At 50.7% G+C, this 24134-nt stretch overlaps 3 protein-coding genes across 5 annotated transcripts in view; 2 read left to right on the top strand and 1 right to left on the bottom strand.

The window, feature by feature from the left end:
* PHF20 (PHD finger protein 20) overlaps positions 1-2351 on the top strand; it is an 89220-nt gene extending 86869 nt beyond the window's left edge. Inside the window, exon 18 of the mRNA XM_058679765.1 lies at positions 139-2351. Coding sequence (XP_058535748.1) covers positions 139-281 — 143 coding nt within the window. The 3' untranslated portion in view covers positions 282-2351. The remainder of the gene's footprint in view (positions 1-138) is intronic.
* Positions 2352-5711: 3360 nt separating this feature from the next.
* On the bottom strand, positions 5712-6378 carry SCAND1 (SCAN domain containing 1). The gene has a single exon (XM_004586035.2). It carries the CDS (start codon positions 6359-6361, stop codon positions 5837-5839), a length of 525 nt encoding a protein of 174 aa, XP_004586092.1. The 5' UTR covers positions 6362-6378; the 3' UTR covers positions 5712-5836.
* Positions 6379-10750: 4372 nt separating this feature from the next.
* Positions 10751-24134, top strand: part of CNBD2 (cyclic nucleotide binding domain containing 2) — a 34043-nt gene continuing 20659 nt past the window's right edge. For 2 of the 3 annotated variants that reach the window (XM_004586036.3, XM_012927226.2), the window contains exons 1-7: positions 10751-10977; positions 12087-12224; positions 14766-14819; positions 17526-17689; positions 22272-22428; positions 22736-22887; positions 23699-23837. In XM_004586036.3, coding sequence (XP_004586093.2) covers positions 10927-10977; positions 12087-12224; positions 14766-14819; positions 17526-17689; positions 22272-22428; positions 22736-22887; positions 23699-23837 — 855 coding nt within the window. In that variant the 5' untranslated portion in view covers positions 10751-10926. The remainder of the gene's footprint in view (positions 10978-12086; positions 12225-14765; positions 14820-17525; positions 17690-22271; positions 22429-22735; positions 22888-23698; positions 23838-24134) is intronic. The other variant, XM_058679677.1, reaches the window with a different exon arrangement.

Genomic DNA, 24134 nt, shown 5'->3' with positions numbered 1-24134 from the left:
GAGATAACATTGGCTGTAGAGGCCGGCCCTCCTATCTTGCTCTGAAGGGGCACAGAGGGTCAGGTGCTGAGGCCTTTGTTGCTAGCATATCCAGTGTTGCGCACTCACAGCGTGTTCTTTCTCTCTATTCTGCCACAGTGTTGGAGAGTTGGCTGGACTACACTGGGGAGCTGGAGCCCCCAGAGCCGCTGGCCAGGCTCCCGCAGCTCAAGCGCTGCATCAAGCAGCTGCTCACAGACCTGGGCAAGGTGCAGCAGATTGCCCTCTGCTGCTCTACATGAAACTGGGCACCCAGCACTAGTGGGAGCACCACTCCTGGGCACCTGCAGGAGGAGCTTTGCATATTTAAATGAACTTAGCATGCCGAATGCACGTGACACCAATTGACTTCAGGGATCCAGCCAGGAACATGAGGGGATGCTGAACAAAGGCCATTTTTGGCTGGTGGAGGACGAGGCACTCTGCTCTTGAAGCCTGCTAAGAAGGTGGCGGATAAGACTCTTGGGGATTCCCTTCTTCTGTGCACATTGTTGAATGAAGAAGAGTCGTTTTGCACAAACTTCACTTGAAATCGTGCCACTGATAATAAATGGAATGAGAACCAAAAAAGTTTGAGACAGTTGTTGAATTCTACTTGTAATGTATTTAATTGACTTTTCTCAGATTGGGCACATGCCCACCCTGCTGGTTTCTGCCTGGCATGGTGCTTAGGCATCTTCATGGGACTGTTGGGACTCCAGCATTCTGTGGCGGCTGGGAAGAAGCAGAGGCCTGGCTGCCCTGCTTTTCTACCAGGACTCCTCACGTATGTCACATCTCTTGCATGATTTTCTGGTACCTGGGACACATTTTGTATGATTTCACCCCAGAGCTGGCTTTTGTAGCAGACTGTCAGCCGATGGAGGAACTAGAACCTTCCAAACTGAAGCAGGCAGGGTGTGGAATCCCAAAGGACAGCATTTTCTATCCACCTCTCAACACTGACCACTTCCCTGTTCTTATTTAACGTCCAAAAAAACGGTTCCCAAAATTTTGAACTTTCAATGTAAAGATTTATTACAGAGAATGTGGTTTGGGGGAATTTCCTTATTATTTTATACCGTCGTAAACTTCAGATGTGATCCATGCCACTTTTCTCTTCCCCTGAAGGGTGTGCTTAATGGTCTGCATCTTCAGGATTGTCTTGTTAATATACTTCAACACTTTAATTCCCATGTATTGTTTTGTGAGATCAAAGTAATTATGCTGCTTAAGGTCCAGGTACAAGCCTCTCATACCCTTTGAGACATTATTTGTAACTTTTGCCGGTTACGGTTCCACACGTGTAACGTCTATCTTGTTTTTTTCCTTGCGAGGCAGTGAAAGAATGTGTTCCATGCTTTGACAGAGTGACCCTTTTCACTAGTTTTCTTATCACTAACGGCAAAAATCAAAGCACAGTTGTCCACAACCACAATTATGGGTTTATGAATCTATAATGTTATGTGCTGTGAATATTTACTATGTAAACATGAAGTAGCGGTGACAGTGTCTCCAAGGGCCCGCCGCAGTGGTTAGGCTTTAAGATGCAGGTTGTTGTGGTCATGAACTCAGGCCTTCCCGCCAAGGAAGACCCATTTCAGGGAGAGCTCCCTCTAGTAACGTGTTCACCATATGGTATGAAATGAATTCTAGAGCAAACGTAAGTTGACCTGTTGTAGTTTTTCCATCTAGGGGAGCACATGAGGCTGTGACAAAGGGGGTAACAAAGCTGGCACGGTTTCCCTGTAAGAAGCTGTTTGCCACTGCCAGCATGGGTGGTTGACGTGGGAAGAAATGCTCAAGGAGTGTGTGCATAGCACCAGTGCGCTGGACAGTTTATCAGAAAGCTGTGTTGTAACAACTGTGATACTGGTACCAAAAAAGGGAAGAAACAGGATGGTTTTCTGTAGCCACAACTATGAGATACGATGATGTTGTATTACTGATTTTTTTTTTTTCTTCAGGAAATGCATTAAAAATCACATCTAGGAAAGCTGTTAACTTTTCTTGTGTCAGGTTCAAAGATGGAAGTAGAAAGCGGAATTACCTTCATTCTGCCAGGTGGCCATGATTAGCTGTACTAAGTTTCATAAAGGAAATAATCCATTTCACTCATTGTGACCTTTGTTCTTTGGAAAGCAGGGCTAGTGGCAGTGTTCTTCCCTAACTTAAAGCCATGTTGAGGGGTTCCATTCCCAAGTTCCAGGTCAAGTTAACTTCCCACTTTGGAGCACTGGAAACTGTTATTCAAACCTTGCTGTTACCATTTAGAAGTATGTGCACTACCTAAGGTTTTTTTTTGTTTTTGTTTTTGTTTTTTAGAAAAACTATCCACCTATAAGAAATTGCCTTGATAAAAAGGTCTGATTTGAATGGTTTTGTTTCAAGTGACGAGCCAACGTTGCACTGTGGATCTATATGTTTACGCGCTGTTAGAACAGAAGGCGCTGTATATAGAAATGTTGCTTTGAAGCAATATTTGCAAAACATGCAAACTTCTGTATCTGTATTTGGAAACAATAAACAGGTTCTTGTTGCTAAGTTTCAGTCTTCACCCTTGGTTTAATATGCATTCTTTCATCTAATGTAAAACCCAAGCCTGTATTTATTAAGGCTTATTTAGAAGGCAGAGTTAACATTTTCACCCACTGGATCACTCACTCCCCAAATGGCCTGGAGCTGGGACAGACCAAAGCATGGAATCCTGGAACTTGTCTCCTATGTGGTTGGCAGGAGCCCAAGCACTAGGGCCATCTCCCACTGCTTTCCCAAAACACAACCTTTTAAAAGGATGATCTTTTGCAGGAAAGCAGAAGCAAGCTGTACCAGCAAATCCCAAGGAAGTATGCAAAACACTTTTGAACTTAATGTTTTTCTTTATTCAAAACCAAAATCCCCACGCCAGCTTTTTTTTTTTTTTAAAGATTTATTTTATTTTTATTACAAAGTCAGATACACTGAGAGGAGGAGAGACAGAGAGGAAGTGGAGCTGCCGGGACCAGAACCAGCGGCCACACGGGATCAAGGCAAGGACCTTAGCCACTAGGCCACGCCGCCAAGCCCCCCATGCCAGCTTTTTAAAACTGGAAATTTTAATATTGTTACATAATTGAGAGGGATGCATGCCTATGTGGGCCTCTCATTATGGTGGGAATGGTTGAATGGAGGAAGGTGAGTGGGATAAATGTTTTTTCTCCTCCTGTGTTCACAGGGGAAGAGGGGGCGGGAGCTGTGCCTTGCTGTCAGATGACATCAGCACCTGGGGAGGGGCCCAGCAGCGTGGCCTAACAGCTAAAGTCCTCGCCTTGAAAGCCTCGGGATCCCATATGGGCACCGGTTCTAATCCCGGCAGCTCCACTTCCCATCCAGCTCCCTGCTTGTGGCCTGGGAAAGCAGTGGAGGACGGCCCAACGCATTGGGACACTGTACCCGCGTGGGAGACCCGAAAGAGGTTCCAGGTTCCCGGCTTCGGATCGGTGCGCACCGGCCCGTTGCAGCTCAGTTGGGGAGTGAATCATCGGACGGAAGATCTTCCTCTCTGTCTCTCCTCCTCTGTGTATATCTGACTGTAATAAAATGAATAAATCTTTAAAAAAAAAAAAAGCACCTGGGGAGGAAGAGGGGACATTTGATGTCATCTTAGAGACCTGGTGTGGGAGAAGAGTGTGTGTTCCCAGGGTGTTATCAGAGTGGTTTTGATAGCCCTGAGACATTATTGGCATCACTGCATCAGGGTTGAGGAAATCTTTTGCAGGGTCTGTTGGTCAACAGAGTCCACACTGTGTATCCACAGGCCCAGGAACATGCTGCTAGCTTGGTCAGAATTGTCCAATCTGTTAATGCTTTCCATCCTCACTCTGATGGGGCAGTCGATGTTGCCTGCTAGTCTAGGTGATCTGGGCTGTCGTGTCCCCTGTGTGCATCTGGGCATGCTGTCCACCATACAAGGCATCAGCAACTAAGGAGGCCCAGTCCCAATACATGCACTCCAAAGTCGGGCCACACATCCTATGATTTTTCTGGGGTGGCCAGGATCTGAATCCAGTGGTCTAGTTGGGGAGTCCCCAAGAAACCTTGCCTGGAGGCACATCAGACTTGACTTGTGTGCATTAGCCAGTGCAGATTCAGGTTTGGTCTGTCACCTACACTAGCCAACACACATACCAGTAGATGCAGCTACCTCTGCAGTTCCAGCTCAGCCCCATCTCCTTTGTGAACCAATGGATGCTGTGGCACAGCTCGGCCAGCCTACCACAGGCCTGGCCCCTCATGCATACCAGTGGGTGCCATGGCCTAGCTGAAGCGACCCTCAATAATTCTACCAAGCTACCCCTAGCTGTGGTTCTTGCACATCCAGCCTCTGCTGTGACTTAGCCCAGCCCAGTCTACATCCCATCCACCTTTCAGGTGTTGTGGCTTAAGAGCCCGGCCCAGCCCTCATGTACATGGACAAGAGCCACTACTTTCTCCAGTCCAGCCTGCCCCCAGCTCTGGTTCTTAAGCTCATCAATGGGAGATACAGCCTAGCAGGGGAGTATCCACAGTTCCTCTGCCGGGCAAACTCCCAGCCCTGAATCTCGTGTTTGCCATGAAGTACAGTGGTCCAGCCTGACAGCCCTGGCACCTGCCAACTGGTGCTGTGGCATAGCCCAGCTGGTCCATACCCATTTTGCTCTTGTGCATGCCAGCAGGTATGGCAGTCTAGCCCAGCCTAGCCTACTTCCAGTGCCAGCTCTCAGGATCACCAGTGAAAGCAGTGCCACACCAGCGTTTTGGTGCAAGTTACAGGCGGACTGGAATGTAGATTGTTACAAGCAGTTCTGGCTTGCCTTAAGATGGCGCCAAATTTTCTCAGACCCTTCTGGGATCTACCTCAAACTGCCTGTGGAACCCAACCAGACCCTCCTCAAGTGGGCACAGGCCTCAAGAATTTCAGAGGCGGCCAGGCCAGCATAGCAAGTTCGGCCGCCACCTGCATCCCGTATGGGTAAGTGGGAGTCCTGACTGATCCATTTCTGATCCAACTTTGTGCTAATGCACCTGGGACAGCAGCGGGATGGCCCAAGTGTTTGGGCCCCTGTACATAAGTGGGAGACCTGGAGGAAGTTCCTGGCTCAGGATCGGCACAGTGCCAGCCATTGTGGTCACTTGGTCATCGGATGGAAGATCTTCCTCTGTCTCTCCTCCTCCCTGTATACCTGGCTTTCAAATAAAAAAATCTTTTCAAAAAATCAAATTAAATCTTAATAACAAAATTTCCTCCTTATTTGCCAGGTTTTCTTCCCCTTCTTAAGCAGTTAAGCTAGAGGGCAGGTTGCAGAGATGTTAAAATGAGTGGCTTGAGGCAAAAAATTCATTTGTTTACACCAGTTCCTACACTGAAATCCTACCAGGAGCCTAAAAGTTTGTAAGAGCATGTGAGGAGGGATAAACCAGAGCTCACAAACAAGAGCTAGCCCATCTGAGGACCTGCAGGATTCCAGTGACAGGACAGTGTCGCTATCATCCCTCTTTGCAGGTATGGACCAGACCACTGGGATCCCCACGTAGTCTCCCGCCTAACAGGTGTAATGCAGGGATGGTCCAGATCCTACAACAGTGAAGGAATAGGAATTAAAGGCTTTGTTCCTGCCCCAGCTACAAAGGAGGTGGGCGACAGAAGATGAAGGAAAAGACACACACCAGACCGCTGGAGCTGCCAAAAACTCTATTTTCCATGAACAGAGCGGGTGGGGTGCCCGGCTCAGGCCCCCGGACCCGGTCACGACCCCTCTCCCACCCCCAGCACCTGCAGCCTCGGCGGGGCCGCGGGTGCTCAGCCGGTGATGCGCACGTCGGCACGGCGCCGCAGCCGTCGGGCCCGCGCCTCCTCGGGCAGGATGGCGAGCAGCTGCTCCTGCACCAGCATCTGCACTATCTGCTCCTTGGTGCGAATGTCGGGCCGCAGCCACTGGCGCGACAGCTCCCGCAGCTGGCGGAACGCCTCGCGAGGCCCCGCCGCGTCCTGGTAGCGGAACTGCCGGAAGCGCTGGCGGAACGTCTCGGGGCCGGGCCGGGAGCCCCCGGAGCCGGGCGGGGAGCGCGGGGCGGCCTCGGCCGGGGACGGCAGCTCCAGGGCCGCGGGGGGCGCGGGCACCGCTTCGGGCGGCCAAGCCTGCGCCTCAGGGGCCGGGCTCGAGCCGGCGTCCTCGGGGGCCTCCAGCGACGCTGCCGCTGCGGAGGGGCTGGAGGGGCTGGAGGGGCCTCCGGGGTCCGCACTCGGGCCAGCGTCCTCGGGTGTGTCCAGCGCCGCCGCCGAGGGGCTGCCGGCGGCCACCAAGCTCGGCTCGCTCTCTGCCATGGCGTCGGCTCTCAGCAACTGCGTCTGCGCGGGGGCGGGATGAGGAAGCGGAGGAACGTGTCCCCTGGCGGGGAAGAGAGACCTCGACGAGGGAGGCGACTCGGGGCGCGGGACGCGAGGGACGCGGAGCTTACCTGCACCGCCGCGTCGCTAGCACAGCCGGAAGCGGAAGTTCCCCGAGCCTCCTCGGAGACGCCGCCGGCGCACTAGCAACCCGGAAGCCGGGTCGGAGCTGGCGGAAGCGGCGCCGCGCGGCGCTCGTGAGGAGCAACCGTAGGTGGAGGAGGGGGAAGGTAATGAGTGACGTGGTAGACTCAGAATTGGGGCACTCGCGCTGTACCCCGCGAGCGCCTTGGCAGGCTGGCGGCCCACACTCGGCCGTGTGTACGCGTTAGGATACCTGGTGGCCGGGGCCGCTCGGGACGAGGGCTTGGTCAGACAGGGTGCAAACGCTTGGGAGCTCAAATAAACAATGAAATTTTCTGTGGCTTTGGACTAACTGCAGCTGTTTGGGGCATTCTTTCTAGCAGGGGGCGCGGTGGGAGCTGGATTGCTGCTTGCTTTCTCCCCTCTGGCAGGAATTACTTGCATGAAGCCTTTGGCAAGAAAGGACTTTAAGACGCTTGCTGTTCTCACTAAGCAAGTAACTGCTATGAGCTACAGCTTTCTGTGAGTCTCACCTCCTGGAAGTTACTGTGAGACTCCTGTGAGACCAATGCAGATGGAAGTGTGTAGCTCACAGCTTTTCCACAGCTCGCCCTTGGGTTCCCCCGTGCGCACAAAGGGAAACGGAGGCCTTTGCATCCTTTGCCACCCATGGTGACCTTGAGGTGGTGTCTTACCAGGTGTTGTACATTTAAAAGAATGCTTTAGTAAAAAGAGCAGGGAACCGCAGAAGCCAGAGTTCTGAGAGCTTGGACCGTGAGGATAATAAACTGTAATTCCAAAAGGTGGATACATTATTTTGCTATGTGTGCTTGCCTTTTTTTGTTGTTATGGAGATGTGTTTGATTTGCAGAACTGTAGGCTTTCACAGATGGATCAAGGAATGTCCAAATTTAGGGGTACTAGCCTGGGCAGCAGCCAGGTCTTGGCAGTGAACAATGTTAGTCACTCTGAACACTTGTCAACGCTTGGTATTGTCCTGCTTTTAAAGGCCATTCTAATAAGTGATGAGGGGCAGCTCACTGTGCCTTTTTTTTTTCTCCTTTTGTTAGTGTCCAGGGTGCCTATTTTGTGAACTTCTTAAAAAAAGATTTATTTTTTTTATTTTATTACAAAGTCAGATATACGGAGAGGAGAGACAGAGAGGAAGATCTTCTGTCCGATGATTCACTCCCCAAGTGAGCCGCAATGGCCGGTGCTGTGCCAGTCCGAAGCTGGGAACCAGGAACCTCTTCCAGGTCTCCCACGCGGGTGCAGGGTCCCAAGGCTTTGGGCCATCCTCGACTGCCTTCCCAGGCCACAAGCAGGGAGCTGGATGGGAAGTGGAGCTGCCAGGATTAAAACCAGCGCCCATATGGGATCCCGGGGTGTTCAAGGCGAGGACTTTAGGTGCTAGGCCACGCCGCCGGGCCCTAATGAACTTTTTTTAAAAAATGCTTTAAAAAAGCAGTAGCCCAGTGGCACATGCCAGAATGCCATATGGGTGCCGATTTGTGTTTCAGCAGCCCCACTTCCCATCGAGCTCTCTGCTGTGGATCAGTAGTCAAGGATGGCCCAAAGCCTTGGGACCCTGCACCCACACAGGACGCCCAGAAGAAACTCCTGGCTCTTGGCTTCAGATTGGCTCAGCACTGACCATTGCAGCTAATGAGAAGAGAACCAGCAGATGGAAGATCTTCCTGTCTCTCCTCCACTCTATAAATCTGACTTTACAATAAAAATAAAGAAGTCTTTTTAAAAATTGTGAATAAGTCTGAATAAACAGCATTGATCATCTAAGCCATTTTTCCCCATGTACAGTTCAAGGGCATTTAGTACCTTCACATCTTCATGTACCTGTCACCACGTATGTCTCAGAGCTTTTTTGTTGCTCAAAACTGAACTTTTATCTCATTTACCAATAACCCTTGGTTCCCTGTCTATGACAACCACTGTTCCATTTTCAGTCTCTGAATTGGTTGTCCTGGTTCTTGATTGAATTATATTTGTCTTGTAATGTCTGGTGTATTTCTGTTAGCATAATGTCTTCAGGCACATTGGAACAATATCAGAATTTTGTTCTTTCTTAAGACTGATATTCAAGTGTGTATGTGTGCATGGACACACATCAGAATACTTCAGCAAGTGTATGGTAAGTGGGCATTTACCCTGGCAATTAAGATGCTAGTTAAGAGGCGCAGCTACATCTCCTAATCTCAGCTTTGTGCTGTACAAATCATGGGAGGACGCAGTGATGGTTCCAGTAATTTGGTCCTTGCCATGCAAATCAAAGACCTGATTTGAGCTCCTGGGGTCATCCTGGCCCATCCCTGGCCATTGGCTCTTGCCCTCCACCCACTCTGTTTCACAAATAATGAAAAATGTTCCAGGGCCCAGTGGCGTGGCTGAGCGGCTAAAGTCCTCACCTTGAACGTGCCGGGATCCCATATGGGCGCCGGTTCAGATATACAGAGGAGGAGAGACAGGAAGATCTTCCATCCAATGATTCACTCCCCAAGTGAGCGCAACGGCCAGAGCTCAGCCAATCTGAAGTGAAGTCTAGAGCCTCTTCTAGGTCTCACATGCAGGTGCAGTGTCGCAAGGCTTTGGACCGTCCTCGACTGCTTTCCCAGGCCACAAGCAGGCAGCTGGATAGGAAGTGGAGCTGCCAGGATTAGAACCGATGTCCATATGGGATCCCGGTATGTGCAAGATGAGGAGTTTAGCTGCTAGGCCACCACGCTGGACCCAGATGTAAGATCTTTTTCTGTGTCCTCCTCTCTGTAAATGTGCCTTTCCAGTAAAAATGAATGACTCAAAAAAAAATGTGATGTTTCCCAAAGGGGGTTGGACATTCTTTTTAAAAATACATTTGGGACTGGCACAGTAGCATACCAGGCTTATCCTCCACTTCTAAGCACTGGCACACTATATGGGCTCTGTTTCATGTTCTGGCTGTTCCCTTCTGATGCAGCTTCCTGCTTGTGGCCTGGGAAAGCAGCCGAAGATGACTCAAGTGCTTGGGTTCTGGTACTCACATGGGAAAACCAGAGAAGGTTCCTGGCTCCTGGTTCCTGGATTCAGGTTGACTCATCTCTGGCCATTGTGTGGCCGGTGGATGGAAGATTTCTTTCTGCATCTTTCTCCTTCTGTAAAATCTGCTTTTCAAATAAAAAATAATAAAGTTTTATTATTTTTTGGACAGGTTTACAGAGAGGAGATACAGAGAAAAGATCTTTCTGCTCTTTTACTCCCCTAGTGGCCACAGTGGCCAGAACTGAGCCATTATGAAGCCAGGAGCTGAGAGCTTTTTGCAGGTCTCCCACACAGGTGCAGGGTTCCAAGACCTTAGGCCATCCTCTGCTGCTTTCCCAGGCCACAAGCAGGGAGCTGCATGGGAAGTGGAGCAGCTAGGACACGAACTGACACCTATATGGGATCCTGGAGGTTGCCAGGCTAGGATTTAGCCACTGAGCTTTCGTGCCAGGTCCATAAATAAATTCTTAAAAAATTATTTCTTGATGGTTACCATGGTTACAGGAAGTGGGTGGACACTGCAGTGACCTCAGCTAGAGATCTGGCATGCCCCGAAGACAGCCAAGGCCATGCACAGGCCAATGATGACAAGCGCCAACATTCCTTTTCCTGTCAGGGCCCAAGCAGGGACAATGCCAGTACCCACGTCAGAAGGGGTAAAACCTTTGTCTCCACTACTGTTTGTGTAATAAAGGCCTGTTTGTACTTGGCTGGTATTTTCTTTCTTGGGTGGTTGGCAAAGCTAACATTTATTTGTTTGGAAAGCAAGGTAGCAACAGAAGAGAGATTTCTTTCATCCACTGCTTTCCTCCCTAGATGGCGACATTAACCAGGTCTGGGCCACACGGAAGCCAGTAGCCAATAGCCAGTAACTCCATCCTGGTCTCCCAAAGGGGTGACAAGGGCTCAAGTACTTGGGCCACCATCCACTGCTTTCTGGAGGCACATTAGCAGGGAGCTGGGTCAGAAGTGAGGGTGTTGGAACTGGAACCTTCCCTGTGATGGAGGGTGCCATTGTAGTAGATGAAGCTGCTGTGCTCCTCGCATTTCCTTAAGGTAGCCCCATGACTCTGGCAGTCTCCCTGTGTCCTCATGGGTGAAACTGCTCACTCTACATGGCTCAGTGGTGAAGATGAACTGAGTGTACAGATATACACCCTTCTTTCTCCTTGTAGAATGTTCTACTGTGACATAAGAAGATTCCGAAAGTGAGGTTTTCTTACAACAAGGAATCTAGCAGCAGTTTATTTGGTGAAAGAAAGGAGCTCTTGCTTGTCACCAAGGAAGTTTTGTGTTTCTATTATAACTAAATTTTCTGGGAAGATTCGTCATCCTCCCCTTGAAAGGCAAAGGGGCTCACTGTACTGTTTTCCAACTCCTGAACCATGAGGCGATATATGGTATCTCATGCCTGGCAAATCCTGAAAAAAGAACTGGTAAGGAGGGACTCAGGCCCCAACAGGGAAGAACAGAAAGCTGGACAAATAGGAAGAGGCAGGTGGAAGAGGAGGTCTTGATGGATTGTGACTGCCCTGTACCTTTTGGGGTCACAGCATGGCGTGAAGGAAGGTGTCCCAAGCTGGGCTTCAGGACTGAGTTCTGAACTCTGCCTTGTTGCCTGCCATCTCCTAGGCACGGCAGCCACAGACCGTACTCTGTTCTGCTCTGATGAAATTGTTACAAACCCAAATGAGTGCACAAGAACACAGCTGTGAAGTAGGCAACAGATGGAGGCCATGAGGGAGCCAGCTGGCTTTTGTCCTCATCACCTGTTAGTCACGTAGTGCTAGGCAAGTTACTTGGTTTTCTAGGCCTTTATTTTCTCCCCTAGATAACTGTTTTTATAAGTTTATTTGTTTGAAAGTGAGAGCTTAGGGACCCTGAACCCATGTAGGAGACCCAGAAGAAGCTCCAGGCTCCTGACTTGGGATCAACTCGGCTCTAGTTGTTGCGGCTGCTTGGGGAGTGAATCATCAAATGGAAGATCTTCCTCTCTGTCTCTCCTTCTCCTTTCTCTATATCTGATTTTCCAATATAAAAGTAAGCACCTTTTTGCCCTAATTAGCTATGTAAAGAATGTCAAAAATAAAGAAAAAAAAAGTAAGCATGTCTTTTAAAACATTTTATTTGAAAAGCAGATTTTACAGAGAAGAGGGAAAAAGTCTTCCGTCCACTGGCTCACTCCCCAAGTGGCCCCAACAACCGGAGTTGAGCTAGTCCAAACCTGGGAGCCAGGAGCTGCTTCCAGATATCCATTTGGGTATAGGGTCTCAAGGACTTTGGCCATCATCTGCTGCTCTCCCAGGCCATAAGCAGAGAGCTGGATCTGAAGTAGTGTAGTCAGGAAATGAATTAGCAGCATGTTTGTAAGGCAAGGATTTTAGCCATCAGCTACTGTGCCAGGCCCAGACTTAGCATTTTTATTGGAAAAGAAGAGCACTGCAGTTAGTCCCAGCAAGTTCCCCAGGGTCCTGCAGCATCCAGCCCGCTATGGGGTGTCAAGGACAGACAGGTTCCACCAATCTTGTCTGCTTTGCTTCTGCAGGGGCTGTACCAGCTTGTCAGGGATATCATCATGATGATCCGAGTGTGCAAGATGTTCCGCCAAGGCCTCCGGGGCTTCCGGGAGTATCAGATCATCGAAGCCGCTCATCGAAAGCACCCGTTCTTCTCCTTCTGGGATGTAAGCAATTGGGTTCAACAGGGTCATGAGGATTCAAGGGGGTCCAATATATAGCACCCTACTTGTCAGTCCACTGGAAGAGAAGGCGAAGGTAGAGCAAAGGGGCGCACTGCCACCTTTTTTCGTGACCAGATTCCTATGAAAGAGTGAATGTTATCATCAGACAAGAGGGTTACCTGGCACCGAACCCCAGAATGAGATAAACTCACATCCTTTGTTGCAGGCAGGGCTAGGCCAAAGTTTGCTTCCTGGAACTTGCAAGAGAGGATGCTGGGGAAGAGTAGGAGCCCAGAGGGAAGGGCAAGGGGACAATCAAACCTGTTTTCTTCTTCCAAGTTCACAAGGCCCTGAAAGTCAACCGTCACTCACTGTGGAGGCTAGCAGCGTTCTGTTGTCAACACTGCCTCCCTGTGGCCGGAAACACCCGGAGTTCGGAAGAGGCAGTCTCCCATCTCTGACCAGAAGAGCAAACAGGATCAGCAGTCTCAACAGAGTTGCACTTTTGAACAATCCCAGACTGTAGACCCTCCCTATCTTTCATATCTCCCCACTTAAGTGAAGAGAACAGTTCCAGGACTCTGTTCACTGCGGTCCCTATGCTATCTCCATTTTTTAGAAGGCCCCAATATGAAATATTTTGAGTTTCGGGACTCACAGAAGTTGGTCACATTCTGTTCGCTTGCCATGGTTGCCCACAGGTGGCATCATTGTGTGGTGTGTTACCCAGGACACTAAGGTGTCTCCAACAAGCACCTTGACAAACAGTGTCCACTTTCCCACTGCAATGAAAGTGACCCAGCCCCTGGCTCCCCTGCACCTAGAGATTCACTCTGAGTCATTTCTTTCTTTCTTTCTTTTTTTTTTTTTAAAGATTTTATTGTTATTGGAAAGCCGGATATACAGAGAGGAGGAGAGACAGAAAGGAAGATCTTCCATCCGATGATTCACTCCCCAAGTGAGCCGCAACGGCCGGTGCGCGCTGATCCGATGCCGGGAACCTGGAACCTCTTCCGGGTCTCCCACGCGGGTGCAGGGTCCCAAAGCCTTGGGCCGTCCTCGACTCGACTGCTTTCCCAGGCCACAAGCAGGGAGCTGGATGGGAAGTGGAGCTGCCGGGATTAGAACTGGCGCCCATATGGGATCCCGGGGCTTTCAAGGCGAGGACTTTAGCTGCTAGGCCACGCCGCCGGGCCCCTGAGTCATTTATTTCTCAAAATGGTTTCTGAAGAACACCGGCTAAAGAGACAGTCTGGGGGTGATGGGATGCGGAAAGAAATGAAGCTTCGATTTCTGATGGTCCAGCAAAAAATGTAACTTGAGCGTGTGGCTGAGTTAGAAGTCAGGGGTCTGTGGTTCACCTGAGAGTGGTTCAGATATTTTCAGACCCTCCAGTGGCCAACCCCAAGCAGTCTGCAGCTCTGTGGTTGGGCCACAGGATGGGGAAGGGGTGGAGTTAAAGAGTTATAACCAGGAAACACAGCCTGAATTGCAGGGCAGCAACCCAGGATAAGGCATCAGGCCCTGGGGGCTTGGGTTAGTGGCAGAAGGGCCTGATGCAGCGGGAATTGGCAGCCTGAAGACTCAGAGTCAGGCCAGTTGTGAGGGAAAAATGGAGCTTCACTGCATTGTGTCTGCCCAAGCAGCCTTGAGCCGAGCAGGAGCCTCAAAGGACAACCTGTGTGGGGCAGGTGGGACCAGGTGGAGAGCAGGGAGCCATGGCATGGGGCCCAGTGGTGAGTGCATGTCCAGGTCTCTGAGCAACACCCTGTCTGTCAGCAGCCCCCCAGGAAGCACCACATGAACAGGGATGCACAAGCTACATGTGGGGAAGACGGGAATCTGAGTGGGCGCTGGAGGAGAAAGGGGAGCCCTGGTTTGGCCCAGGATGGTGACAAGTCCCTGTTTGTCCCTTTCCTTCCCGCCCCCCTCCGTTCCCCTTCCCATTTCTTATCTCTTCTTTATTTTTTCTGTCAGAAGACAAGTTGGGTTCGCTCATTGCAAAGGCCTCACACTCCTGACTCCCTGGCTCCCTCTAGATGTGGGCTGTGCCGGCCAGAGCCTTGGGCTTGAGCCCCAGCTGGACCACATCCTTGCTGGGTAGCTCTGAGGCAAGGTCCTGTCCCCACTTCAGTCTGTTGTAGGACTGAACGAAACCTGGTTTGTCATGATGATGAAAGTGTGGAGCACTGGGAGGAGGGCTACTTCTATTCTCTCCTTTTCATCCCTCCTATTTTTTTCCCGCCCCTTTATTTTTTCCCCTCAACTTTTCTGTGCCTTTTCCCTTCTCTGTTTGCTCCTTATCTTTCCTCCCCTCTCCACGCCCACGCCGCTCCGCCTTCCCAGCAGTGCTGTCCTTGTCGGACATGAAGCCAGGCCTGAGTGGGGGGGCTTTCCGGCCAGGGTGGCTGTGCAGGGGTCCACCGCTAGGAGGTTTCTCTCTGGAGCTTCCGCCTACCATGGGCGCCCAGTCAGTCTTCAGGGACAGAGGTCTCAGGGTGTAGTCATTGATTCTCCCTCCCCTCCCTGCTCGCTCTCTTTCAGAAAAAGAAGCAAGGGAGGATTACCTTTGATACTCGGGACCTGGCTGCAGAGGAGGTAAGCTGAGCTCTGAGATTTGCTATGCAAGAAGGGACTTGTCCTGCTGCACCGTTGCTTGGAAGAGCACTGGTGTCCAGCTGGTGTCTGCCTGCCACCCTCAGTTTCCTCACATGTAAGAAGGCCACCACACTGACCCCTTCCAACACTGGCACTCCAAGACATGAGCCACCCTGAACCAGTAGTCACCATGTGAGGCCACGCCAGAAGGTTCTAGGGAAATATGTAAGATGAGAAAACTCTGGGCTTGGCTCTGTGGGGAAACAGAGGGTGAAGCCGAGGGCGTGAGAGCCTCGGGCAGTGGGGAGAAAGATTCTCCTTGGCTGGGATGGGAATTCTGGTTCCGCCCTGATCTTCCTGTGACAAGGCTTCAGACTCTCTTTTTCTGAGTTTCAAGCATTGTTCTTTCCTTGCTGGCTCCTCCCCATCTAATCCTGCTACCAAATTCAGTTAAGAACCCCACTTCAAAATGTCAGAGAGTCTCCGCATGTGCAAAGCAAATCTGAGGTTCTCACCAGTGCAGATTGACCCTGCCCTGGCTATGCTGATTTTTAAAGGGGTGAGAACAGAAACTACCCCAGGGGTACTTTCCTCCGTCCCACCCCTGCCTTCCCCTGCCGCCTCCCTCTCCTCAACACCATCTCGCCAGCTGCCCGCTCTGGGAAGACAGACGGTCAGTAAATCGCTCATGATGCGTGCTTCCTCGGCCTTCTGGATTGGCCAGGGTCGGACACAGGACGTTAGAAAATCACCTCAGAGAGTAGGGCCTGAGAGCCGTCAAGCTCTAGAGCCGAAGGTAATTACGTGTAAAGCAGCGGGGATGGGGGAGCGAGAAAGGGGCACAAAAATGTTGTTAGAAGCAAGGCCAATAGGTGGCGCTCATGACAGGAGCTTGTCTGGCTGATCCAGCGCAGCAGAGGTGGGCACTCCGCCCCCCAAAGCCCTAAAGTGTCTGCTAGTGAGCACTGGAATACGTCAGGTTATGCGGGGGTTCTGAAGCGGACTGTGGTGGTGGTCGCACAACTCTGTGAAGATACTGCAAGTGCCAACCTTATACACTGGGAATCGTGCCTCACAGGATATGTGAACTCTACCTCAGAAAAGCTGATACACACATTTATGCACTTATTACCTGGTCCTCAGCACAGCCCTTAAATTCTGACGGGAAACTAGTCCTCAGTGTAGTCCACACGAGGCCTTTAACAACATTCACCCTCCCTGGGCGAACCCTTGGTATCAGAGAGGCTTATCGTGGGAAACAGGCTTATTGTAGCAACTGGGATGTGGGAAGCTTCAAAAATGTGAAAAAAAAAAGAGCAAGTTGCATAAATAATGTCTACAGTCTGACATTTATTTAAGTAAAAAAGCAACCTCTGCTGGGCGTGGTGTCTGTGATCTGGATTAGAGAAAAAAGGCAGAAAGATCTGTCCTCTGGGTCACTCCCTAAATGGCCGCCATGGCTGGAGCTGAGCCAGTCTGAAGCCAGGGGCTTTTTCTGGGTCTCCCACGTGGGTGCAGAGTCCCAAGGCTTTGGGCTGTCCTCGGCTGCTTTCCCAGGCCACAAGCAGGGAGCTGGATGGGAAGTGGAGCAGCCGGGATTAGAACCGGCGCCCATATGGGATGCCAGGGTCGGCAGTGGCAGCTTAACTTGCTGCTGATTCACACCACTTCTGTCTCCCATTTTCATTTTGCTTTCGTGGCAGGTACTGTTATTGCCAGCATCCATCCATGCTTTTTATAAATATTTACTTTGTCGAGTATCTACTGCATGTAAGGCGCAACAAGATGGTCAAGGTCGTTGCCTTGTTCATGTCGGAACTCATATTCTAGAGCAGCTTTGTCTAGTTGAACTTTTCTGAGAATGGAAAAGTTCAATATCTGGATTGTCCAACATATTAGCCATACTTAACTGGGGAGCACTTGTGGCTGGTGCAGCCAGGGAAATTATTCTCATATTTTAATTGTAATGTAAATAGCCACATGTGGTCAGTGGCCACTATTTTGGACAGTGCGCCTCATAAGAGTATGGCAGCACACAGAGACCTGACTGGTGAGGAGGAGGCGGCTGTGGCCACGTGGAAATCCAGGGGCAGAACATTCCAGGTAGGCGAGACAGCCCAAGCAAAGGCCTCCAGACAGAGCTGGGCACATGTAGGGAGAGGGAGATAGTGGCGGGGAGAGAAGGAAAGGGAGGATGGGAGAAGAGCTTGGTGGTACTCACGATGTGGACCATTTTCCTGGCCGGCAGGAGTGCTGGATGAATGGGTAGATTTGTCCCGTGTTCCCTAGTAGTTTGGCATGGCTTGCCAGTCTTCTGTGGCATGCTGAGGTCTGGGCTCAGACTCTGCTGTATGCATGCCCCAAGAGGATCCTACAGGACCCCTGAGGCCTGGAAGCCGCCTCTAACATGGGAAAGTCCATAAACAGCACAGCTGGAGAAAGATGGGCCTTGGCTGTGGCCAGTCCACTTACATTCCTGCCTGAGTTTCTTCCATCTGTCAAATGGCTGTTGGTTTGGGATGTGGTTACAGGGCTGGGTGTCCAAGGTGCTAACCCACAGCTTGGCACACTGAAAGGGCTTATGGCATGTGAGCCAGGGTTGTCTGGGGAGTGGGACAGCCTGCACCTGGCAGTGTCTGGAGCTGCCAGCTGCCTCTTGGTGGGAACTGCTGGGTCCCGTCGGTCACTCTGGCCTTCTTTCCTCAGGGTCACTTCCCTCCGAGAGCCATTAAGATCACACGAAAGAAGCCTTCCTGGAGGACTGAGAAGGAAGTCCAGACTCTCCTTAAAATCATGCAGGTCCTTGACAGCTTCCGGAACTTCACCGAGTCCCTGCAGGTGCTCCTGGCCAAGATCATGCGCTTTGAACGGTCAGTGAGGGGGTCAGCCCTTGACCACCAGGCTGGGCAGCAGGAGCCTAGCTCGGGGCATGTGGCCAGCCCTGCCCGTCCCTTGGAAGACTATCAGCCACGAGAAAGACCCTGTCTCTCCACCATTATGCTTATTGTGGTCATGGTTGGGTCAATCTCGTTTGCTTCTCAAGAGTCTTTCTTGAATTTGAGGGCCATTGGATCTGGAGATGATCTGGTAGGAACCTCAGGAAGGATCCAGTTCACTTGTATTTTAGAAAAGGAAAGTAGGTCCTGAGGGGACAGATGGCTCATCCTAGGTCACCCAGATAAGGAATAGAGCTAGGACTCCACTGAGGCCCTAAATGCCAGAGTGAGCCACTAGGGGTAGGACTTTAGAAAGTTTGTAGCACTTGAAATTAAAAAATGCTCACTTTGGTGCAAAAAATAATTTAATGTTCATGTATAGAGTGCTCTTTAAAAAACGAATGGGAGTGGGTGTTTGGACTGATAGTTAAGACATCTGCATCCTTTGGTCCCAACGCAATACCCTAGTGGCCAAATCTTTGCCTTTCATGCACCAAGATCCCATACAGGTGCTGGTTCATATCCTGGCTGCTCCTCTTCCCATCCAGCTTGCTGCTTGTGGCCTGGGAAAGCGGAATAGTATGGCTCAGAGCCTTGGGATCCTACACCCACGTGAGAGACCTGGAAGAAGCTCCTGGCTCCTGGCTTTGAATTGGCTCAGCTCTTGCTGTTGCAGCCACTTGGGGGAATGAACCAGCAGATGTAAGATCTTCTTCTCTGTCTCTCCTTCACTCTGTATATCTGCCTTTCCAATAAAAAATGAATCTTAAAAAAATATATATACCTGCATCCCATATCAGAGTGCTTGGGTTCGGTCCCCACCTCTAGCACCAGATTCCAGCTTCCTGCCAAGCCAGACTCTGGGAGGCCATGGTGTTGTCAAGCAGTTGAATCCCTGACACCCATGTGGGAGAACTGGAGTGAGTTCCAGCTCTTGGTTTGGGCTTGGGATAGCAAGCATTTGGGGAATGAAGCAACAGATGTAGGTTCTCTCTGCCTCTCAAATTTTCAAAAATTTAAATTTCATGGAAAATGCAAACTATAACTGAAAATGGATTTCTGTTTTCCGCTAACTTTTTGAAAGTGTCCTCCTACTGGATTCAGGAAAATAATAGAACAGGGTCTGTGAACTTAAATGAGAAACATGTATGTTTCTATTTTCATTAACATCTGAATTATTTCTTTCAGTCATGAATGTAGGCAACAAACCACTGTCATATTTATCAATGGAAAGAAATCTTACATTTTCAGGTCATATTCAATTTATTTGTGGCCAAAGTTAACTCATTTCCATAAATGTTTATTGAATTTCCATCATAAAAAGGTCTTTTTTAAGACTTTAATGAGTAGGGCCCGGCAGCATGGCCTAGTGGCTAAAGTCCTCACCTTGAACGCGCCGGGATCCCATATGGGCGCTGGTTCTAATCCCAGCTGCTCCAGTTCCCATCCACCTCCCTGCTTGTGGCCTGGGAAAGTAGCCGAGGACGGCCAAAGCCTTAGGACCCTGCACCCGCGTGGGAAACCTGGAAGAGGCTCCTGGCTCCGGATCGGCTCAGCTCCAGCCATTGCAGCTGCTTGGGGAATGAGTCATTGGATGGAAGATCTTCTTCTCTATCTTTCCTTCTCTCCAATAAAAATAAATAAATGAATTTTTTTAATGAAAGACAGAGTTACAGAAAGAGAGAGGCAGAAAGAAAAATTTCCATCTGTTAATTCACTGACTTTCCAATAAAAATAAATAAATCTTAAAAGAAAAAAGAAAGAAGGAAAATCCCAGCACAACTTGCCCGAGGACAGAAAAGGAAGACTGGGGCGCAGCCCACTTCTCTCGCCTGTGTGGCCAGTGAGCAGGTCAGGTTGAGGTGTCAGTGTGCCGAGACCCGGGGACTCGGTGTGCCCTGTTCTGTGACTTGCCACACAGGCAAAGTAGGCAGAGGTCCTGAAACAATCTCCCACAGTGTATATTTATATGTTTTATTTCTCCATTTGTCATAGGATGGACATTTGGGTTGATTCCATAGCTTAGCTATTGTGAATTGAGACGCATCAGTTTTTTTTTTAAGATTTATTTATTTTTATTACAAAGTCAGATATACAGAGCAGAGGAGAGACAGAGAGGAAGATCTTCTGTCTGTTGATTCACTCCCCAAGTGATCACAACGGCCAGTGCTGTGCCGATCCTGAGCCAGGAGCCAGGAACTTTTCTCCAGGTCTCCCATGTGGGTGCAGGGTCCCAAAGCTTTGGGCTGTCCTCTGCTGCTTTCCCAGGCCACAAGCAGGGAGCTGGATGGGAAGTGGAGCTGCCGGGACAAGAACCGGCGCCCATATGGGATCCCGGGGCTTTCAAGGCGAGGACTTTAGCCGCTAGGCCACGCCGCCAGGCCCTAGAGATGCATCAGATTTCTTAAAAAGTGATTTTTGTTCACCAAATCTTCAAAATCTTATTTATTTATTTTTAAAGATGTATTTATTTTTCATTGGAAAGTCACAGTTACAGAGAAGGAGAGACAGAGAGAAGGATCCTCCATCCATTGGTTCACTTCCAAGTGGCTGCAATGGCCAGAGCTCAGCCAATCCGAAGCCAGGAACCAGGAGCCTCCTCCAGGTCTCCTATGTGGGTGCAGGGTCCCAAGGTTTTGGACTATATTCCATTGCCCTCCCAGGCCACAGGCAAGGAGCCGGATGGAAAATGGAGCAGCTGGGACACAAACCAGTGCCAACGTGGGATCTTGGTACATGCAAAGCAAGGACTTTTGCCACTAGACAACCACACTGGGCCCTCAAAATTTTAATAGGTATTATATCAATTGCTAAGTCTTACTTGATGCCTCAATAAAAATGTGCAAATATGACTGTCTCCCACACTGGAATTTTAGAACCAATTAAGCGTACTTCTGCTGAATTTTATTTTATGCTCTTAAGGTATTAGCCTTGAAGCCATTGCCAGACTGTCAAAGGCAAAAAAAACTGTCATGTAGTGACTTTAGAACCAGGGCCTCTGAGCATGCTGCCATTGCCAGGATGGCTCGGTGGCTTCTCAGAGGCCGCTTTACAAGAGCTGAAGAAGGGCCTGCCATGAGAAGCCAGGATAGAAGGTCACTGCGGCCTTGTACCCTGGCATATTTGTTCATGGAGATTATAGTCTGTGCATAGACACAGCCAACTACGGTTCTTAGTGACGGGGTGCACCAGCAGGGTCCACTGTGACCAGTACAGGATGCTGCTGGAGGGAGGAGACAGCTGTCCAGCTGACTTGGTCAAGGGTTTCACAGAGGAGGTGGTGTTTGAACAGGTGGATTTAGTCAGAGGGGGTGTGTAGACAAGGATGTCCACGCAGAGAGCACTGTTGGCTCTGTTGCGGCCCAGGGCGGAAGTGCAGCCCACCCTGCCTGTTAGAGTCACTGCAGACAATGATGTCATGGAAGCCAAAGAAACAGGGAGCTGGAAGCTCTAGAACTGAATGCCACACCTGGCCCAGGGTGACCCTCGGGCAAGCTACTGGGTCTTTCCAAGCCTCGGGAACCTCACAGTGGAAGAACAAGAATGTGGTTTTTATTCATAAAATCTGGAGGAGGAGGATTTGAGGCGGTGGCTGCTAAAGTCCTCTGCTGGTCGCTGGTTATTTCTGGGTTTGGGAATTAGTGGCTTAGACCAGATTCTTGCTATTGCGAGGATCAGAAAGCCTGGCCCAAGGGGACCTACCAGCAACATCCTGGGATTGGTCTCCAGCGGCAGGTCTAGCAGCGTCACCGTGCCAAGCACCTGCCTGTCTGTTCCTGTTTCTGGGCTCTTCTTTTGTGTAAACACAACTCTTCTTCGTAGGGGCAAGATGACTGCCATTGTCACCTCTCTTCATTTCCATCTTTTCAACTGTAGTCCAAAGGGAAACAGAAAATAACCTTCTCTTTGTCACACAAGTCAGAGAGCACTGGGATTTGTTCTGGGAGAAGAATGGCTTTCCTGGTTCCCTGGTTCTGGGCTGGCTTTATGGGGTCAGTAGTACTCTCTAAGGGCTGGAAAGTTTAGAGCAAACTTAGGGCACAGTTGTGGTGCCTGGTGGCCAGTATCATGCGGCTGCTGCAGGAGGTTGGGGTCCTGGCGCTGAGATATTGGGGGCTGGGGGTGCCTTGGGTCCCTTTTTTCTTGTCTCCACAGTGCAGGTGGGAATCCATGGCCTCTGGATGGCCTCTGAAGGGTTTCCAGCTCCAGCTGTGAAGTCCACATTTGTAGGAACACTGCTCTGCATCCACTCCTCTTCAAAACCCCATTCCATGGCTGGAGTGCCTCTGTCCCATCCGTGTCACTGGGGGCATGCCCTCGCCCTTAGGACCATGGAGATCCCAGCCTCTGGGTTGAAGCTGAGCAGTCCATGGCCGGCTGGCCGGCCCGAGAGAACCTCGCTCATTCTGACTCCTCCTCCAACCCCAGAGGACTCGCTGTAGCACCACAGGCTCTTGGGGACCCTAGAAGGTTGAAAGGGCAAGTGCCACCAGCTCAGGCTGCCGTCTCTCCCCAGCTTCAGTCGCCGGCGTGTGATCATCAAGAAGGACCGGAGGGGCAACAGTTTTTACTTTGTCTACATGGGCACAGTGGCACTCACTGAAGACGAGGATGGCAGCAGTGCCTTCCTGGACCCCCACCCAACACTGCTGTGCAAGGGCAGTTCCTTCGGGGTGAGCTTGGCTTCCTGCAGAGTGGGGGTGGGGGTGACAAGGCCCCTCAGCCTGCCTGGTCTTCTGTGTCTTCACCTGCCACTTGCCGGGCTGAGTTGAACCTGGTGATGTCCAAGGCCAATGTCTTCATCTGGGTGACCCCTGAGAGGGGTCACTCCAGCATCCTCTCCTTTGGCCTGTTCAGGCCTCTTGCTTTGTTTTCACAAGCCACAAGTGTGGCGGGAGAGCCTGGGGATGAGTGTGCCCAAGGTGCAGATGGAGCGGGAAGGGGACGCTAATACCAGCTGAGGTCCTGTCCACTCACCAGGAAATGGGCTTTCTGAACTCTTCTCTGTCGAGGAACACCGTGGTCTGCATGGAAGAGACAGAGTTCTTGGTTGTTGACCGGGAGGACATGGACACTAACCAACTGGGTGAAGAAATTCAGAAGGCTGCTCAGTACCGGTTTGATTTTTTTAGGTAACTGCATCTCATTCAACAGGCTTTTGGTCTCCTGTGTATTTTAGGGGAGCTTGGCTTTGTTGTGGACCTGGTGGGAAGCACGTGAAGTGCTGGAATGCTCTGGAATGCCCAGCTCTCATCTGACCTCTCCGCCCAACTGACTCCTACTGTACCTGCTCAGGGCTCAGGTTCAGTGTCCCTGCTTTGTGGGATGGTTGTAAGACTACCTGTCTAGTGAGCCCTGCTGGCTACACAGTGGACTAGGCCCCTTGTAGCGCTTGTCCCAGCTGGTCTCCCTGCAGCTGGTGCCCTGGTTTGCCTCGATGAGGAGGTACCTGCGTCTGGCCAGGCATCCCGCATCACTCGCTCCCCGTGCTCACCCCAGCATGGGGAAGTTGCCCAACCCTTGTCTCTGCTGCACCCTGTGCTTGCAGCCCCTGTCTAAACTGTAATCTAAAATATGTAATTAAAAATTTTATTTTCAAGACAAAGACAGAGATCCCATCCATTTGTTCAGGTCCCAAGAGCCCACAAATTTGAAAGGCAGAGTTAGAGAAAGACAAAGACACAGAGAGATATCTTCTATTTGGTGCTTGAGTTCCTATGTCAGCTATTGGCTTACTTTGTTTCTCTGAGCCCCTGCCTCCTGTGATGGTGAAGGCACCAGGGAGAAGGGCTAAGGCCCATGGGATGAGGGGGTGGGTGCAGGGCTCCTCCCGGCCAGGCTTTTCCCAGAGCAGGGCGTCGACCCTGGCTGGAGATGGCCGCGTGTTGCCGGCAGGAGACAGGGCGGGCCACAGGTCCTGACTGTGGTGGCCTCTCCCCGCAGGGCGATGGAGCTGTTTGAGTCCTGGGACGATGAGAAGCTCTGGCATCTTGTGACTCTGGGGAAGGTGGTGAAGTTCGCGTACAGGGAGCTCATCTGCAGAGATGTCATTGAGTCGGCCTGCATCCTGTTCCTCTGCAAGGTGAGCGGCCAGCCCAGGGCAGCTTCTTGAGATATGACAGAGGAAGGAAGTCACCACAGCCACCAGGTAATGGTCAGTGGACCGGCTTTCAAGTCCTGGCTCTACTGACAAGTCCAGCTTCCTGCTTTGGTGCACCCTGCAGGGCAGCAGGTTGTGGGTCAGAACTGTCTCCTGCCAACCACAGGGTAGATTCACAGGGACTGTCTGTCTCCTGGCTTCTCCCTGGCTGCTGCAGGTGTTTGGGGAGTGAGCCAGCAGGTGGGAGATGTCCATTCTCTGCTTTCATTGAAGTACATA

The sequence above is a fragment of the Ochotona princeps genome, chromosome 22 (assembly GCF_030435755.1).
Source record: "Ochotona princeps isolate mOchPri1 chromosome 22, mOchPri1.hap1, whole genome shotgun sequence".
Classification (NCBI taxonomy): Eukaryota; Metazoa; Chordata; class Mammalia; order Lagomorpha; family Ochotonidae; genus Ochotona; species Ochotona princeps.
The sequence above is the reverse complement of the archived record's forward strand: the minus strand, read 5'-3'. Positions and strand labels throughout refer to the sequence as shown.